The sequence below is a fragment of the Schistocerca gregaria genome, chromosome 2 (genome assembly GCF_023897955.1).
Source record: "Schistocerca gregaria isolate iqSchGreg1 chromosome 2, iqSchGreg1.2, whole genome shotgun sequence".
NCBI classification, from domain to species: domain Eukaryota; kingdom Metazoa; phylum Arthropoda; class Insecta; order Orthoptera; family Acrididae; genus Schistocerca; species Schistocerca gregaria.
The window spans coordinates 342,204,295-342,222,653 of record NC_064921.1 but is presented as its reverse complement, the minus strand read 5'-3'; the positions used below and the strand labels follow the sequence as shown (position 1 = coordinate 342,222,653).

Genomic DNA, 18,359 nt, shown 5'->3' with positions numbered 1-18,359 from the left:
CTCCACAGTTTAATTGCGCATCTTGACTGACGAGTGGAACTCTTCTATCTGTTGATGGCAGCGTAAAATGTTTTCAGTGGCAAACAACCATCCAGAGCAACGTTTGTTACATATGCTTGTTGGAATAGCTTCGTTGATTTGGAGCTCTGACCTTCCACAGTCTAAGACTGCTTGTGAAGTCTATAAGAAGCCTCACTTGACAATAACATAATGACTATGTTCTGTTAAAATACGAAATTCTGAGGGCTAGTGTTGTATATAATGATTCTTGGGATACACCTTCCTGTCAGCTGGATATATTTCCCATTTCTGATCTGCACAATCACTTTGATATCACGAAGATAGTCTTCGTTAGCTGGCAACAGGAAGTGTTTGAGATTAGAAATTTAGGAATCCACAACTAGAGCAGTGTCTGTCCTGATTGGCAGTAATGATGATGAAGAGATTTCCTGTCATCTTGGAAACTGTCATACATAGAGCTATGTGGGAGCCTCATCTCTAGACTAGACTAGACTTGCTTAGTTACCTGAATTCGACAACTAGACAAGTGGCTGATACTTCTGTATGGAAAAGACCAACGCCTATGGCTGGTTGGAAAGCAACCTAATCTGGGGTACAGCAATGAGCTTCAGCTCACAGGTTGACTATAATTGTCTGCAAATGTTCGATGTGAATACGACTGTTGTGGTGGTTATTGTCATCCAATACTCATCATCTTTCTCTGTGTCTTGTCCTCTGTCCTCCAAATGTCTGTTCTTCTGCTTGACATTTTATTTGGTAGAGAAACTGGTTGTATTCGCTTTGGATGGACAGTGGGTTGTTATTTGATGGTGATGGCGTTAAGTCCCAGTTAGCTGAGTCCATTCTTGACTGCGTGTTCAATTGGTGGTGGAAACTAGTGCCGAAGATGTATACACTTGTCCTTCGACATTCTCTATCACCTCCTGATGTGCAAGTTCAAAATTCATGGCTGCCTTGTACTACTGTATCTTCCCTCTAACTATCTAGGACATGAGTCAAGCTCAAGGTAGTCTTCCATAACTGCCATAGGAAAGACATTTAGCAGCTGATCCTAGAACTGCCACAGGAAAGACATTTAGCAGTTGGTCCTACCTCTGTCACATGACCCTTTTCTGTCAGATTTCTTCAATTCGCTTGCACCACTTGATGAATTTATTTGTCACTGTATATTTGTTTATCAGAAGAGCTTGATAGAAGTCCCCCTCAACCCCTTTCATGAAATATGACTTGTCAGTGTCTGTCATGTTCATATACATAATAGAGGGAAAAATTCCATGTGGGAGAAATATATATAAAAAACAAAGATGCTGTGACTTACCAAATGGGAAAGCGCTGGTAGATAGACACAATAAAAAACTCTCAAACACACACACAAATTACAAGCTTTTGCAACCCTCGGTTGCTTCATCAAGAAAGAGGGAAAGACGAAAGGATGCGGGTTTTAAGGGAGAGGGTAAGGAGTCATTTCAATCTCGGGAGCGGAAAGACTTAACTTAGGGGAAAAAAGGGACAGGTATACACTCGCGAACATACACATATATCCATCCGCACATATACAGACACAAGCAGACATATGTAAAGGCAAAGAGTTTGGGCAGAGATGTCAGCCGAGGTGGAAGTACAGAAGCAAAGATGTTGTTGAGTGACAAGTGATGTACGAGGGGGAAGAGAGGATATATTGAAGGGCAAGTTCCCATCTCCGGAGTTCTGATAGGTTGGTGTCAGTGGGAAGTATCCAGATAAGCCGGACGGTGTAACACTGTGCCAAGATGTGCTGGCCGTGCACCAAGGCATGTTTAGCCACAGGGTGTTCCTCATTACCAACAAACACTGTCTGCCTGTGTCCATTCACGCGAATCGACAGTTTGTTGCTGGTCATTCCCACACAGAAAACTTCACAGTGTAGGCAGGTCAGTTGGTAAATTACGTGGGTGCTTTCACACGTGGCTCTGCCTTTGATCGTGTACACCTTCCGGGTTACAGGACTGGAGTAGGTAGTGGTGGGAGGGTGCATGGGACAGGTTTTACACTGTGGAGACAGTTACAAGGATAGGAGCCAGAGAGTAAGGAAAGAGGTTTGGGGATTTCATAGGGACGAACCAAGAGGTTACAAAGGTTAGGTGGACGGCAGAAAGACACTCTTGGTGGAGTGGGGAGGATTTCATGAAGGATGGATCTCATTTCAGGGCAGGATTTGAGGAAGTCGTATTCCTGTTGGAGAGCCACATTCAGAGTCTGATCCAGTCCTGGAAAGTATCCTGTCACAAGTGGGGCACTTCTGGGGTTCTTCTGTGGCAGGTTCTGGGTTTGAAGAGATGAGGAAGTGGCTCTGGTTGTTTGCTTCTGTACCAGGCCGGGAGGGTAGCTGCGGGGTGCGAAAGCTGTTTTCAGGTTTTTGGTGTAATTGTTCAGGGATTCAGGTCTGGAGCTGATTCATTTGCTACGAAGACCTAACCTGTAGGGAAGGGACCCTTTGATATAGAATGGGTGGCAGCTGTCATATTGGAGGTACTGTTGCTTGTTGGTGGGTTTGATGTGGACGGATGTGTGAAGCTGGCCATTGGACAGATGGAGGTCAACATCGAGGAAAGTGGCATGGGATTTGGGGTAGGACCAGGCGAATCTGATGGAACCAAAGGAGTTGAGGTTGGAGAGAAAATTCTGGAGTTCTCCTTCACTGTGAGTCCAAATCATGAAGATGTCATCAATAAATCTATACCAAACTTTGGGTTGGTATGCCTGGGTAACCAAGAAGGCTTCCTCTAAGCAACCCATAAATAGGTTGGTGTACGAGGGGGGCATTCTGGTACCCATGGCTGTTCCCTTTAATTGTTGGTACGTCTGGCCTTCTAAAGTGAAGAAGTTGTGAGTTAGGATGAAGCTGGTTAAGGTAATGAGGAAAGAGGTTTTAGGTAGGTTTAAGTAAAACCCACATCCTTTCGTCTTTCCTGATGAAGCAACTGAGGGTTGCGAAAGCTTGAAATTTGTGTGTATGTTTGAGAGTTTTTTATTGTGTCTATGTACCAGCGCTTTCTCGTTTGGTAAGTCACAGCATCTTTCTTTTTAATATATTTTTCCCACGTGGAATGTTTCTTTCTATTATATTCATATCATTAATTTGAACCCAACAATTATGTTTGTTATTGTCACTGTAGCATTTCGAAATCTTTTCTGTTATCTTACTTTCTCTTTTTGTTTGTGCAAGTAGTTTCACTTTGTATTCACCTTCCCTTTTTTTCCGTAAGCTATCATACAATTTATCCTGCCTATATATACTCCCCCCATGAACCATGGACCTTGCCGTTGGTGGGGAGGCTTGCGTGCCTCAGCGATACAGATGGCCGTACTGTAGGTGCAACCACAACGGAGGGGTATCTGTTGAGAGGCCAGACAAACGTGTGGTTCCTGAAGAGGGGCAGCAGCCTTTTCAGTAGTTGCAGGGGCAACAGTCTGGATGATTGACTGATCTGGCCTTGCAACATTAACCAAAACGGCCTTGCTGTGCTGGTACTGCGAACGGCTGAAAGCAAGGGGAAACTACAGCCGTAATTTTTCCCGAGGACATGCAGCTTTACTGTATGATTAAATGATGATGGCATCCTCTTGGGTAAAACATTCTGGAGGTAAAATAGTCCCCCATTCGGATCTCCGGGCGGGGACTATTCAGGAGGATGTTGTTATCAGGAGAAAGAAAACTAGCGTTCTACGGATCGGAGCGTGGAATGTCAGATCCCTTAATCGGGCAGGTAGGTTAGAAAATTTAAAAAGGGAAATGGATAGGTTAAAGTTAGATATAGTGGGAATTAGTGAAGTTCGGTGGCAGGAGGAACAAGAATTCTGGTCAGGTGACTACAGGGTTATAAACACGAAATCAAATAGGGGTAATGCAGGAGTAGGTTTAATAATGAATAGGAAAATAGGAATGCGGGTAAGCTACTACAAACAGCATAGTGAACGCATTATTGTGGCCAAGGTAGATACGAAGCCCACACCTACTACAGTAGTACAAGTTTATATGCCAACTAGCTCTGCAGATGATGAAGAAATTGAAGAAATGTACGATGAAATAAAAGAAATTATTCAGATAGTGAAGGGAGACGAAAATTTAATAGTAATGGGTGACTGGAATTCGAGTGTAGGAAAAGGGAGAGAAGGAAACATAGTAGGTGAATATGGATTGGGGCTAAGAAATGAAAGAGGAAGCCGCCTAGTAGAATTTTGCACAGAACACAACTTAATCATAGCTAACACTTGGTTTAAGAATCATGAAAGAAGGTTGTATACGTGGAAGAACCCTGGAGATACTAAAAGGTATCAGGTAGATTATATAATGGTAAGACAGAGATTTAGGAACCAGGTTTTAAGTTGTTAGACATTTCCAGGGGCAGATGTGGACTCTGACCACAATCTATTGGTTATGACCTGTAGATTAAAACTGAAGAAACTGCAAAAATGTGGGAAATTAAGGAGATGGGACCTGGATAAACTGAAAGAACCAGAGGTTGTAAGAGTTTCATGGAGAGCATAAGGGAACAATTGACAGGAATAGGGGAAAGAAATACAGTAGAAGAAGAATGGGTAGCTCTGAGGGATGTAGTAGTGAAGGCAGCAGAGGATAAAGTAGGTACAAAGACGAGGGCTGCTAGAAATCCTTGGGTAACAGAAGAAATATTGAATTTAATTGATGAAAGGAGAAAATATAAAAATGCAGTAAATGAAGCAGGCAAAAAGGAATACAAACGTCTCAAAAATGAGATCGACAGGAAGTGCAAAATGGCTAAGCGGGGATGGCTAGAGGACAAATGTAAGGATGTAGAAGCTTATCTCACTAGGGGTAAGATAGATACTGCCTACAGGAAAATTAAAGAGACCTTTGGAGAGAAGAGAACCACGTGTATGAATATCAAGAGCTCAGATGGCAGCCCAGTTCTAAGCAAAGAAGGGAAAGCAGAAAGGTGGAAGGAGTATATAGAAGGTTTATACAAGGGCGATGTACTTGAGGACAATATTATGGAAATAGAAGAGGATGTAGATGAAGACGAAATGGGAGATACGATACTGCGTGAAGAGTTTGACAGAGCACTGAAAGACCTGAGTCAAAACAAGGCCCCCGGAGTAGACAACATTCCATTAGAACTACTGACGGCCTAGGGAGAGCCAGTCATGACAAAACTCTACCAGCTGATGAGCAAGATGTATGAGACAGGCGAAATACCCTCAGACTTCAAGAAGAATATAATAATTCTAATCCCAAAGAAAGCAGGTGCTGACAGATGTGAAAATTACCGAACTATCAGTTTGATAAGCCACTGCTGCAAAATACTAACGCGAATTCTTTACAGACGAATGGAAAAACTGGTAGATGCAGACCTCGGGGAAGATCAGTTTGGATTCCGTCGAAATGTTGGAACACGTGAGGCAATACTGACCTTACTACTTATCTTAGAAGAAAGATTAAGAAAAGGCAAACCTACGTTTCTAGCATTTGTAGACTTAGAGAAAGCTTTTGACAATGTTGACTGGAATACTCTTTTTCAAATTCTAAAGGTGGCAGAGGTAAAATACAGGGAGCGAAAGGCTATTTATATTTTGTACAGAAACCAGATGGCAGTAATAAGAGTCGAGGGGCATGAAAGGGAAGCAGTGGTTGGGAAAGGAGTGAGACAGGGTTGTAGCCTATCCACGATGTTATTCAATCTGTATATTGAGCAAGCAGTAAAGGAAACAAAAGAAAAATTTGGAGTAGGTATTAAAATTCATGGAGACGAAGTAAAAACTTTGAGGTTCGCCGATGACATTGTAATTCTGTCAGAGACGGCAAAGGACTTGGAAGAGCAGTTGAACGGAATGGACAGTGTCTTGAAAGGAGGATATAAGATGAACATTAACAAAAGCAAAACGAGGATAATGGAATGTAGTCAAATTAAATCGGGTGATGCTGAGGGAATTAGATTAGGAAATGAGACACTTAAAGTAGTAAAGGAGTTTTGCTATTTAGGAAGTAAAATAACTGATGATGGTCGAAGTAGAGAGGATATAAAATGTAGACTGGCAATGGCAAGGAAAGCGTTTCTGAAGAAGAGAAATTTGTTAACATCGAGTATAGATTTAAGTGTCAGGAAGTCGTTTCTGAAAGTATTTGTTTGGAGTGTAGCCATGTATGGAAGTGAAACATGGACGATAACTAGTTTGGACAAGAAGAGAATAGAGGCTTTCGAAATGTGGTGCTACAGAAGAATACTGAAGATAAGGTGGATAGATCACGTAACTAATGAGGAGGTATTGAATAGGATTGGGGAGAAGAGAAGTTTGTGGCACAACTTGACTAGAAGAAGGGATCGGTTGGTAGGACATGTTTTGAGGCATCAAGGGATCACAAATTTAGCATTGGAGGGCAGCGTGGAGGGTAAAAATCGTAGAGGGAGACCGAGAGATGAGTACACTAAGCAGATTCAGAAGGATGTAGGTTGCAGTAGGTACTGGGAGATGAAGCAGCTTGCACAGGATAGATTAGCATGGAGAGCTGCATCAAACCAGTCTCAGGACTGAAGACAACAACAAACAACATATACTCAATAATACGTAATTTACTTCCAAACCATAAAAAAAAAGTTTTAACGCTTTCAACACTACCACTGCTATAAAATCCACCATTCCCAGTTTACAAATATTTCTCGTGTAACCTCGTGAATACTATTCCACAGCTTTAGTTCCTTTCACCTATTAAACAACCATTTCAGCTAGTTCTAACAACTTTCGTTTTATTTCCATTCCCGTTTTTCCCACATAACCGATCTTTTTTTAGTAGGTTTCCACAGGTTTTAACGTTATTATTTCTTCATCTTACAATTGTTAGCCTAATTTTCATAATCTGCAAACACATAACCAGTCCTCTTAATACATTTACAAGCATTTTTTTTCGAAATTTTCCCGTATTTCTCCACCCTTTAACGTGTTTTGGAAGCAACACAACTACCTGACTTTTGTACACATCTTTGTTTACCAAACTAAGTTCACCACAGGATCAACATAGCTGAGCTTAAACCAACACTTTTCCGACTTTTTTCACATCATAACTCCAGTTGCTTTCTAGTTCACCTTTATATTTTTATTTTCACTTTAGCCTCATGTTACACTTTCCACCTTCTAATACCATGTCACCCTCACAACATCCCCACAACGACCCCACTAAGTTTTATTTACATTCCCTCCACAAACATGCCTTCGCCCTAGCCAGATTACGTTCCCATATATTATTCACTCAGGCTTGACTGACATTTGGCATTACCCCCAAAGGCTTCACACTCAAAGTTCCCATCTCTAGCTGTAACCCTTCTTTCCCTCAATCCCTATACCAGTTCCAAACTGAACTATCCATAGCCCTCACCCGCCTAATCCTTCACCAACACATCAACTCAGCCAATGAACACACCCGTCAACTCCTATACCTAATCAAAGTCCTCAATCTTTCCTCTCCCACATCCACACCGGCTGTTCAGAGCATCCTCCTACAGGCCAACCGCAAATTAGAACAGCATGCCATCCTCCACCTCAAAAAACTATCCAATCTCCTGATTTCCCACCTCTGGAAAGGCAACTTGCTCACCCTCCACAACCTTTCCAACAAACCTCAACCTCCTCTCATTGCACACAGACCCAGTCTCTCCCATCTACTCATCTCCCACTTCCAGCTCCACTCCCCCCAGAACCTCAAAATTTTAGTCAACACAATCTGGAACCACAACACCCCAATTCAGCAGTAAACCTTTCCTCCAAACCTGTCTCCCAATCCGAAACCTCTGTCCTATCCAAAGGCCTCACCTTCAGCCCCACTCCCAGATTCAACCAAACAGCACTCGTCGAAGTTTTACTGTCCTACACTCGTAGTCTCTGCTGGAAATATCATTTGCTACAAAGAAAAATAATCCTAATCCTACTCCTAATGACACAACTCCCCAAGACACGATCCAAATTGAACCCTGCCTGGAACAGTTCTGTCCTTCGTCACAGTGGGACCCAGCTCCTCTTCATCAAAATCACCCTCTCCAAACCTTCCAGGAATTTCTCACTTCCAGACTTGCCTCTCAATCTTTCTTGAAAAATCTCAATCCTACTCCCAACATCACAACAGCTGAAGCCCAGGCTATCTGTGATCTGAAGGCTGACTGATCCATCATCATTCTTCCGGCTGACAAGGGTTCCATGACCGTGGTACTTGATCGTCAGGAGTATGTGGCTGAGGGACTGCGTCAGCTTTCAGACAACACTACATACAAGGTTTGCCAAGATAATCCCGTTTCTGATGTCCAGGCAGAGCTTCAAGGAATCCTCAGAACCTTAGGCCCCCTACAAAACCTTTCACCTGACTCCATCAAACTCCTGACCTCAACGACACCCCGCACCCCTACCTTCTACCTACTTCCTACAATTCACAAACCCAAACATCCCGGCCGCCCCATTGTGGCTGGTTACCAAGCCCCCACAGAACGTATCTCTGCCTACGTAGACCAACACCTTTAACCCATTACACGCAGTCTCCCATTCTTCATCAAAGACACCAACCACTTTCTCGAATGCATGGAATCCTTACCCAATCTGTTACCCCCAGAAACCATCCTTGTAACCATTGATGCCACTTCCCTATACACAAATATCCTGCACGTCCAGGGCCTCACTGCGATGGAGCACTTCCTTTCACGCCGATCACCTGCCACCCAACCGAAAACCTCTTTCCACATTACCTTAGCCAGCTTCATCCTAACTCACAACTTCTTCACTTTTGAAGGCCAGACATACCAACAATTAAAGTGAACAGCCATGGGTTCCAGAATGCCCCCCTCGTACACCAACCTATATATGGGTCACTTAGAGGAAGCCTTTTTGGTTACCCAGGCCTGCCAACCCAAAGTTTGGTACAAATTTATTGATGACATCTTCATGATCTGGACTCACAGTGAAGAAGAACTCCAGAATTTCCTCTCCAACCTCAACTCCTTTGGTTCCATCATATTCACCTGGTCCTACCCCAAATCCCATGCCACTTTCCCCTCGATGTTGACCTCCATGTGTCCAATGGCCAGCTTCACACATCCATCCACACCATACCCACCAACAAGCAACAGTACCTCCAATATGACAGCTGCCCCCCATTCCATATCAAAGGGTCCCTTCCCTACAGTTTAGGTCTTCATGGCAAATGAATCTGCTCCAGTCAGGAATCCCTGAACCATTACACCAACAACCTGAAAACAGCTTTCGCACCTCGCAGCTACCCTTCCGGCCTGGTACAGAAGCAAATAACCAGAGCCACATCATCATCCCCTCAAACCCAGAACCTCGCACAGAAGAACCCCCAAAGTGCCCCACTTGTGACAGGATACTTTCCTGGACTGGATCAGACTCTGAATGTGGCTCTCCAGCAGGGACACGACTTCCTCAAATCCTGCCCTAAAATGAGATCCATCCTTCATGAAATCCTCCCCACTCCACCAAGAGTGTCTTTCCGCCGTTCACCTAACCATCGTAAACTATTGGTTCATCCCTATGAAATCCCCAAACCACCTTCCCTACCCTTGTAACCGCCCCCGGTGTAAAACCTGTCCCATGCACCCTCCCACCACTACCTACTCCAGTCCTGTAACCCGGAAGGTGTACACGATCAAAGGCAGAGCCATGTGTGAAAGCACCCACGTGATTTACCAACTGACCTGCCTACACTGTGAAGTTTTCTGTGTGGGAATGACCAGCAACAAACTGTCGATTCGCGTGAATGGACACAGGCAGACAGTGTTTGTTGGTAATGAGGAACACACTGTGGCTAAACATGCCTTGGTGCACGGACAGCTCATCTTGGCACAGTGTTACACCGTCCGGCTTATCTGGATACTTCTCACTGACACCAATCTATCAGAACTCCGGAGATGGGAACTTGCCCTTCAATATATCCTCTCTTCCCCCTCGTACATCACTTGTCACTCAACAACATCTTTGCTTCTGTACTTCCATCTCAACAGACATCTCTGCTCAAACTCTTTGCCTTTACATATGTCTGCTTGTGTCTGTATATGTGCGGATGGATGTGTGTGTATGTTCCCGAGTGTATACCTGTCCCTTTTTTCCCCTAAGGTAAGTCTTTCCGCTTCCGGGACTGGAATGACTCCTTACCCTCTCCCTTAAAACCCACATACTTTCGTTTTTCCCTTTCCTTCCCCCTTCCTCATGAAGCAACCGAGGGTTGCGAAAGCTTGTAATTTGTGTGCGTGTTTGAGAGTTTTTTATTGTGTCTATCTACCAGAGCTTTCTCGTTTGGTAAGTCACACTTTTGTTTTTAATATATTTTTCCCACGTGGAATGTTTCTTTCTTGTTTGATGTAAGTAATTATTCCTTTGATGCTTTCCTTAGCAACATCTGATTTAACTCAACTATATTAATACACTAGTTTTATTTTTATTGTTTTCCATATCATAACCTCTTTCCAAAAAACTATCCTGCCCTTCAATTGATCCTTAAATCTTTTACCATCTCCAACAGACTTACATTGCCATTGGCAAATTTCAAGGTTTTTATATCTTTTCTCTAAACTTTAACTCCCTCTCTAAATTTTGTTTAGTAGTTAAAGAAATAGATCACTCACTGAAATGTAATGTAAAAAGTACAGTGCAACAAGGGATGTACTGAAAATGAAACTAGTTGGCGTAAACATTGTCACAAAGTACAAGTGGCACAGATGATACACCAAGGAAGTAGGAAGTAGAAATTCCTCATAAAATAAGGACTAGGCTCAATATTTTGTCAGCTTGAAGCAAAGCAGCCAAAGTAACAGTACATCAGCAAGAATATTTAGAAACGGCAGCAGTTAACATTGAATTATTACAAAACTACAATTAGGTGAAAAAATAACTGGTGGGGATAGTTCAAGGAATCTTCTTTATTGTTGATAAATTACACAAGTTTGGTGTACTCTCATTTTGTAGTGCTGTTTGTTTCCATATGAGAGAACGAATCAGTGAAACTGGGTGTAGATAATAAGCTCATAATTGCAAGAAAAAGTAACAACAGTGGCATAGGCTGAATAATCTATCAAATACGTAGTGACTGTACAGTCTATGAAACAAATTCCTATTACACTGGTAGAAGCCAAGACCACCAAGGGACTCTGTTCTGATATTGTTTTAAGGTTGCATTATAAACAGAATTTCTCTAATAGTGAGTGTAAGTAGATTTATGACTTGTAACTTGGAATGATTGTGATGTGAGAGTGTAGGGTGTGGTTTGGTGTTCATGTTGTTAATGACAAAGGATTATTTGAAACCTGGAGCCAACAGACTACTACTATTGAAAAGTAAGTTTTGAAGTGCCAGGCTTGGTGTCCCCAACAAGTAGTACTACTCAGCTACAGCCCTGTAACATACCTTGTTTCTCCTGTATTTGCTCCTGTTAAGGGTAGGATCTTCATACGTCCTTAAAATACCCTTTTTATTAGACTAATTTATGACTCTCTCATCACTCTGATATGCTATAACTCCTGCAAGTAAATTAATTTGCCTTTATCTGTTTAAATACATGACAGACCGCACAAAAAGTTGTTTAAAAATACTGACTGGTTAATTGTGTCACTATGTCATTGTCATATGTTATTCAAATGGAAGAAATGAACTGTTAAGTGCAATACTTACAGATCTATGCGTTGTTGAAGATGAGTTGCTGGCCAATCAGACTTGCAATATTCATTCATATCATCCCATGGGCGCCACAGATGATTGTAGAAGAACCTTTAAGGGAATGCAAATTGTTTCAAATGTTTTGGCACAAATGCGAATGGAGTAAATTTTTTCAGCTAAGTATTTGCTAACAGGCAGAACACATGTGCCCACAAAGTCATTTATGTCAGGAAGTCTAAAGACTAGTTTAGAGCTCAAGACTGGAGAACACCGCTGATTTAGTGTCGCTTGCCGGACAGGATGAGGAAAATTATTTGTCATTTATGCCCTATGCCCAGGAGCATGTAAACATATGCTTTCAGAAAGACAAATAAAATTCACCAGAGATAATATCAAATATTTTCAAATGTCATGAAGCATAAACTGCAGATTGTCGTGAAAGCCAATGTTTCACTGTTGCAACAGTTGTCTTAATGATTTGGCAGTCTGAATATTGAACGTTTCAGTCTTTCCAGCAATTTTTATGTCCTCCTTATGTTAATATCCACTATCAGTAAAACTGCAGCATGCTAAACCAATTTCTGCTTGGTGCTACATCGTCTTCATTTTAACATCACAATGATGATGATATTGGGTTCAATACATTAAACAATATGCTTATCTTCTCCCTTGCAGAATACGTATTAAATGCTTAGTGAAAATAAAAGTTTTTCCTCATAACTAATCTTTTTGGGACAATTTCTCGTGGACACACATTTGACATTTGAAAGACTGTCTGCTAATGACAACAGAGTGTGTTGGTTATCTATACATTAAAAGTGACACCAAAAACATCATCCATGGGAGAATGCACGTCTGCACGCATGTCCATGCCCTTTCCACATGCAGAAATAAAACTATAATACAGTCATGACAGAGGACTAAGTAAAATGAGAATTAGCTGGTGGTGGAGGGGGGGGGGGGGGGACGCTAACAGTTATTTCCATGTATATGTGGCTGTCTAATTGCTAATACAAACAGGGAAAGAGCCAATCATTGTGACAATGAGTAAGTGCTGGGGTTAGTCCTATACATGGATGTTGTACCCACTTAAATGCAAAACTGTGCCCCAGTTTGTACTGTATTGTATTTTACTGATCCAGGCAATCATAGTATTGTAGAGTTGTACATATGATATTGGACAGGTCAAGAGAGCATACCGGTATTTACAAGTAATTTTAACAAACTGATTTTTACATTGTTTTGTAGTGAGGAAATTATCTATCTTAAACAAAACAGTCAATACAAATCATAGAATTGTACAGTTGTACATATGATATAGGACAGGTCAAGAGAACATATTTGCAAATAATTTTTAATAAATTGATTTTACATTATTTTGTAATGAGGAAATTATCTATCTTTAACAAAACAGTAGATACAAATGTAGTGTGGTAAAATACAAACAGCCAATACAAATGTAATAGTAAAATAATCCGGTATATTTCATAGACATGCACAGTATATAATTTTCAGACCTAACTGAACATTTACTATAAAATTGTTTACAGTTTTAACCCCTTTCAAAAAAATGATCAACTGCATAAAAGCATTGGTCCAAGAGAGATTTTTTTATCTTATGTGTGAAGGCTCTTGGGTTCTTTGTTGCTTTGATTTCATTTGGTAAATTATTATACGTTTGTATCCCAACATGTAAAATACTTTTTTGGTAGCAGGTAGTTCTGGATTGCATCATATGTAGGTCAGATTGCTGCCTTGTTGCATAGTTATGAATGTCTCTATTGAATTTTAATGTGCATCCATTGTTTAACAGGTATGACTTGACAAATGAGACAATGTTATAAATGTAAGCAGAGGGCAGTGTCATAATGCCATTTGTTTTGAAATGTTGTCTACATGATTCATTATGTCTTAGGTTACATATTATGTGTATTGCCTTTTTTTTTGCATTTTGAAAATATAGCTACCCCCAGACGAGTTCCCCCAAAACATGATTCCATACTGTAATGTAGGGTTTAAGTAAGCATAATATACATGTATGAGAACAGATTTTGTGACTGATTTTTTGAGTATCCTTAAAATGTAACACACAGTTGATGGCTTTTTTTAGATATAATTTGTGAGAGTTTCCTACTTAAGATTTTCTTCAAGCCATATGCCAAGAAACTTGACAGAGTCCACACCCGTAAGCTCTTGGTTATTTAGAATCACATTGGGCATTTTTTGTTTTTGGAATGAGAGTCTGAAGTTGACATCACACACATAAAGATGTGACTTACCAAACGAAAGTGCTGGCAGGTTTATAGACACACAAACAAACACAAACATACACACAAAATTCAAGCTTTCGCAACCAACGGTTGCTTCATCAGGAAAGAGGGAAGGAGAGGGAAAGATGAAAGGATGCGGGTTTTAAGGGAGGGGGTAATGAGTTATTCCAATCCCGGGAGCAGAAAGACTTACGTTAGGGACGGACACACACACACACACACACACACACACACACACACACACACACACACATATATGTGCAGATCTGCACATACAAGGACACAAGCAGACATTTGTAAAGGCAGCACTTTATATATATAAATCGGTTTTTTCTTGTTGAACCATTTGCTGAGTGATGACATTAGCAGTTTAATTTTTGGTTGTGGTCGTCTGTGTCAGTGCCTGTAATTAGTATACTCGTGTCAGCGGCAAATAGTGTGATATGTTCTGTAGCAAGCTTCCTGCTTATGTCATCAATGTATAGAAGAAACCGTATGGGTCCCAGGATTGAGCCTTGTGGCACACCATATCTAATAGGCATTGTGTCAGAGGAGTGGACAAGTACATTGATGGGTGGTTGTATTCTTTTTCTCAAAATTAATTTCAACTTTTTGTAATCTGTTTGAGAGGTAAGATTCTAACCATTTGTTTGCAATTCCTCTTATACCTTTATCTACTAGCTTCTTAAGGAGTATGGTATGGTCAATTACATCAAGGACTCTGTATAAATCGAAAAAGATACCAGTAGAGATTTCCTTATTATCCAGTGCTTTTAAGGTTTTGTTGAGATACTCATAAATAGCTGTGTTAGCTGTCTTTTGTTTTCTAAAACCATGCTGGTGTTTTGTTAATAAGGATAGTTTATTAGTAAAGTCTTCCAATCTGGTATAAAATAATTTTCAAATATTTTTGACAATGAACTGAGTTGTGCTATCGGCCTGTAATTGGCTACATCATTTTTAGGGCCCTTTTGGTGAAGTGGGGTAATTTTAGATGTCTTTAGTAGGTCAGGGAAAACTCCATTTGTAAAGGATGCATTTATTATGTGGGTTAGGAGTTCTACAATGGATTCTCCACATTTCTTTACAATTAAATCATGAATGTTGTCATTGCCACTGGAGTACTTAATTAGTCCTTTTATAGCTGGAAGTACTTCAGTAGTGGAGACTTTGTGAAGAAACATAGATGCCTGTACGGGTATGGCTTCCATTAGTGTTTGGTGTTGAGTATTTGGTCTGTGTCAGTTTTTGTACTATTTTGCTCAAGTAGTCATTAAAACCATTTACTATTTTGTGGGGATCTGATATGACTTCATTATTTGGGTTTAGTTTTAATGTTTTGTTTATAACATGCTGCTTATTGTTTGTTTCATTTTTTACAACTGTCCACAAGTCTTTCATTTTATTGTTAGATTCCTTTATAAATTACAATTTTAACAATACCATATACGTTAAAGGAAAAACGGACTAGTCAAATTGCAAGACTGTTTCAAACAATCATGCTGACTTGAACATTGACTGAAAATGATGAACCAGCCACTGCGACAATTCAAATAACCTACCCAATAATTTGACATAGCATCCCAAAAACACACAAATCCGGCCTTAATGTATTCTGGAGGAGTAAGCGAATTGAAAGTTGGAATGCAAATGGTAGTCTTCTGCAACTCTCCATTCACATTCTTCATCATATTTCAAACTTTTGCTATGACTTCCATCTGCCATTCTTTTTGCAGTTCAGTGATGATTATGGCCTTGATATCTCTACGTCTTATGACACCCTTACTGAAGTTGAGTGTCATGAATTTCTACTGCTACAGTATAAGGACCACAAATGTTACAATTCAGAGGTATGATCACTTGACGATACGTAGCAGTTTCAAATAAAAGCATTTTGTTGCGAATTTGTTGGACTGAATTGATAATTTAAGCAATATTTCCAATGTTTGGTTGCTGTGGAATGGAAATACTTTATCAAAAGACCCCTCTTCCTTCTGTGTAATAAGGTCATTCCAGCACTGTTATGCGCTTTTCAAATCAAGGTTTGATTTTCCTAATGGAATTCCAGTGACAGTACTCTGTCAAACCCTCTTAGTTTTGTGTATTTGGTGATATCTAATGGCACACCTATACAGTTTCGTATCTGTGATATTCCACAGTGCTCCTGCGAACAGCTAGTGATGTATACACGAACAGCTAGGGACATATAAATCCATCCAGACAGAGCCCTGTTTGCCTGGTTAGGTCTTAGGGTGCACACACAAAGAATGCACGTTGATTGCATAACAGAGACAATCGTAAGGCAGCTTGACACAATGCAAAGAATATCCATGTGTAATCTAATGGGCAGCATACAGTGGCAGCTGGCCGGCAGCACCAACCACAGCGGGCAAGCACTACACTGACAAAACATAGGTGTGCGATAGTCTACTTCTCTGCTATCGTCCTCAAATGATTTTGCAGAAACTATCAGATGAAACATTTTGATTCTTTCAAGACTTATAGCCTTATACATCTGCTTCATGATGAACTGCCTATCTCTGTTATAGCGACTGAGATTTTTAGGCATTGTGTACACCAGCACACAAAATTCGAATAGAAATGAAAAATAGGAGTCACTATGAGTTCAGGTTTGTTGCATGTTAGATCATATATTTCTGCTCACAAAATACAGAGTGATCAAAAATTCCGTATAAATTTGAAAACTGAATAAATCACGGAATAATGTAGATAGAGAGGTACAAATTGACGCACATGCTTGGAATGACATGGGGTTTTATTAGAACCAAAAAAATAGAAAAGTTCAAAAACTGTCCGACAGATGGCGCTTCATCTGATCAGAATAGCAATAATTAGCATAACAAAGTAAGACAAAGCAAAGACGATGTTGTTTACAGGAAATGCTCAATATGTCCACCATCATTCCTCAACAATAGCTGCAGTCGAGGAATAATGTTATGAACAAAACTGTAAAGCATGTCCGGAGTTATGGTGAGGCATTGGCATCGGATGTCGTCTTTCAGCATCACTAGAGATGTCCGTCGATCACGATACACTTGCAACTTCAGGTAACCCCAAAGCCAATAATCGCAAGGACTGAGGTCTGGGGACCAAGCATGACGAAAGTGGCGGCTGAGCACATGATCATCACCAAACGACACGCGCAAGAGATCTTTCATGTGTCTAGCAATAGTGTTTTTTTTTTTTTTTTTTTTTTTTTTTTTTTTTTTTTTTTTTTTTTTTTTTTTTTTTGTAATAAAACCCCATGTCATTCCAGGTATGTGTGTCAATTTTTACCTCTCTATCTACATTATTCCGTGGTTTATTCAGTTTTCAAATTTATACTGACTTTTTTGATCACCCGATATAGCTTAACATTCTGAATTTTCCTTCAAACTTGGGAGAGTTCTATATCTACCTCCAATCTTGAGAAAATGGATTTTATGCAATAAACACACTTCCGTCTCCAGGTGCAAACAATACAGTGCAGGTGAAATACTCGTAACATCCACTGTGTTTCATAAATTGTTCCAGATACTGAATCGAGTTTCTGGCCAATGACAGGACAAAAAGAGAAGATTATTTAGCATACAGATATTGCGCAAAACTTTCTGTATAATTCACAGTAGAAGTAACAGTAGATTTTTTCAATGAAATAATGTTTTGTAAGGTCTATTGAAAGCTGGCGTATGCAAAAATTGTATGGGTGTGCAACAACATAAGTGAAGATATTACATGTTTATACCAACAATGCACTATATCAAAAAAAAGTTGATCTGTTTTGTCCTCAGCCCTTTTGTTTAATAACAGATTATGATTTAGCATTCTACGAGGGTGAGTCAAATGAAAACCTTAAATTTGTAATAACAAATCGAAATTTCACGCCATTATCCTGTAAGTTGGTAAGCGTGCTACAAACAAACAGTGTGGAGAATGGCCTGTAGGTGGCAGCATAGTGCAGATGCACACACACCATCACAGTATCAGTATAAAGATGGCCGCCCCACTTGCGACTTGCACCAGGGAATAAGTGTTCTGTTATTCAGTTTTTGCGTAGTAAAGGTGTGAAACCCATTGAAATTCATCGACAAATGAAGGTTCAGTATGGTGATGCATGATTGTCACAGCAGCAAGTCTACGAATGGAATAGGAAGTTCACAAATGGTGTGACTTCAGTGGAAGATGCTCCTTGTCCAGGTCAGACACAATGAGTTGTGACTCTACAGAACATTGCAGCAGTTGAAGCCATAAAGAGTGCCGAGTGACACTGAATTATGTTGCATCATGTTTATAGATTAGTCATGGGTCAGCACACCATGTTGTGCATGATGTGCTCCAGTTTCACAAAGTGTCTGAAAGACTGGTGCCACAGCAGCTGATTCCTGAAATGAGAGAACAACATGTTGA

General features: G+C 40.5%; 1 protein-coding gene across 2 annotated transcripts in view; it reads right to left on the bottom strand.

Annotated features, from left to right (window-relative positions):
* Positions 1 to 18,359, bottom strand: part of LOC126337018 (protein nessun dorma-like) — a 176,367-nt gene that overhangs the window by 88,136 nt on the left and 69,872 nt on the right. For both annotated transcript variants that reach the window (XM_050001284.1, XM_050001285.1), the window contains exon 3: positions 11,698 to 11,793. In XM_050001284.1, coding sequence (XP_049857241.1) covers positions 11,698 to 11,793 — 96 coding nt within the window. The remainder of the gene's footprint in view (positions 1 to 11,697; positions 11,794 to 18,359) is intronic.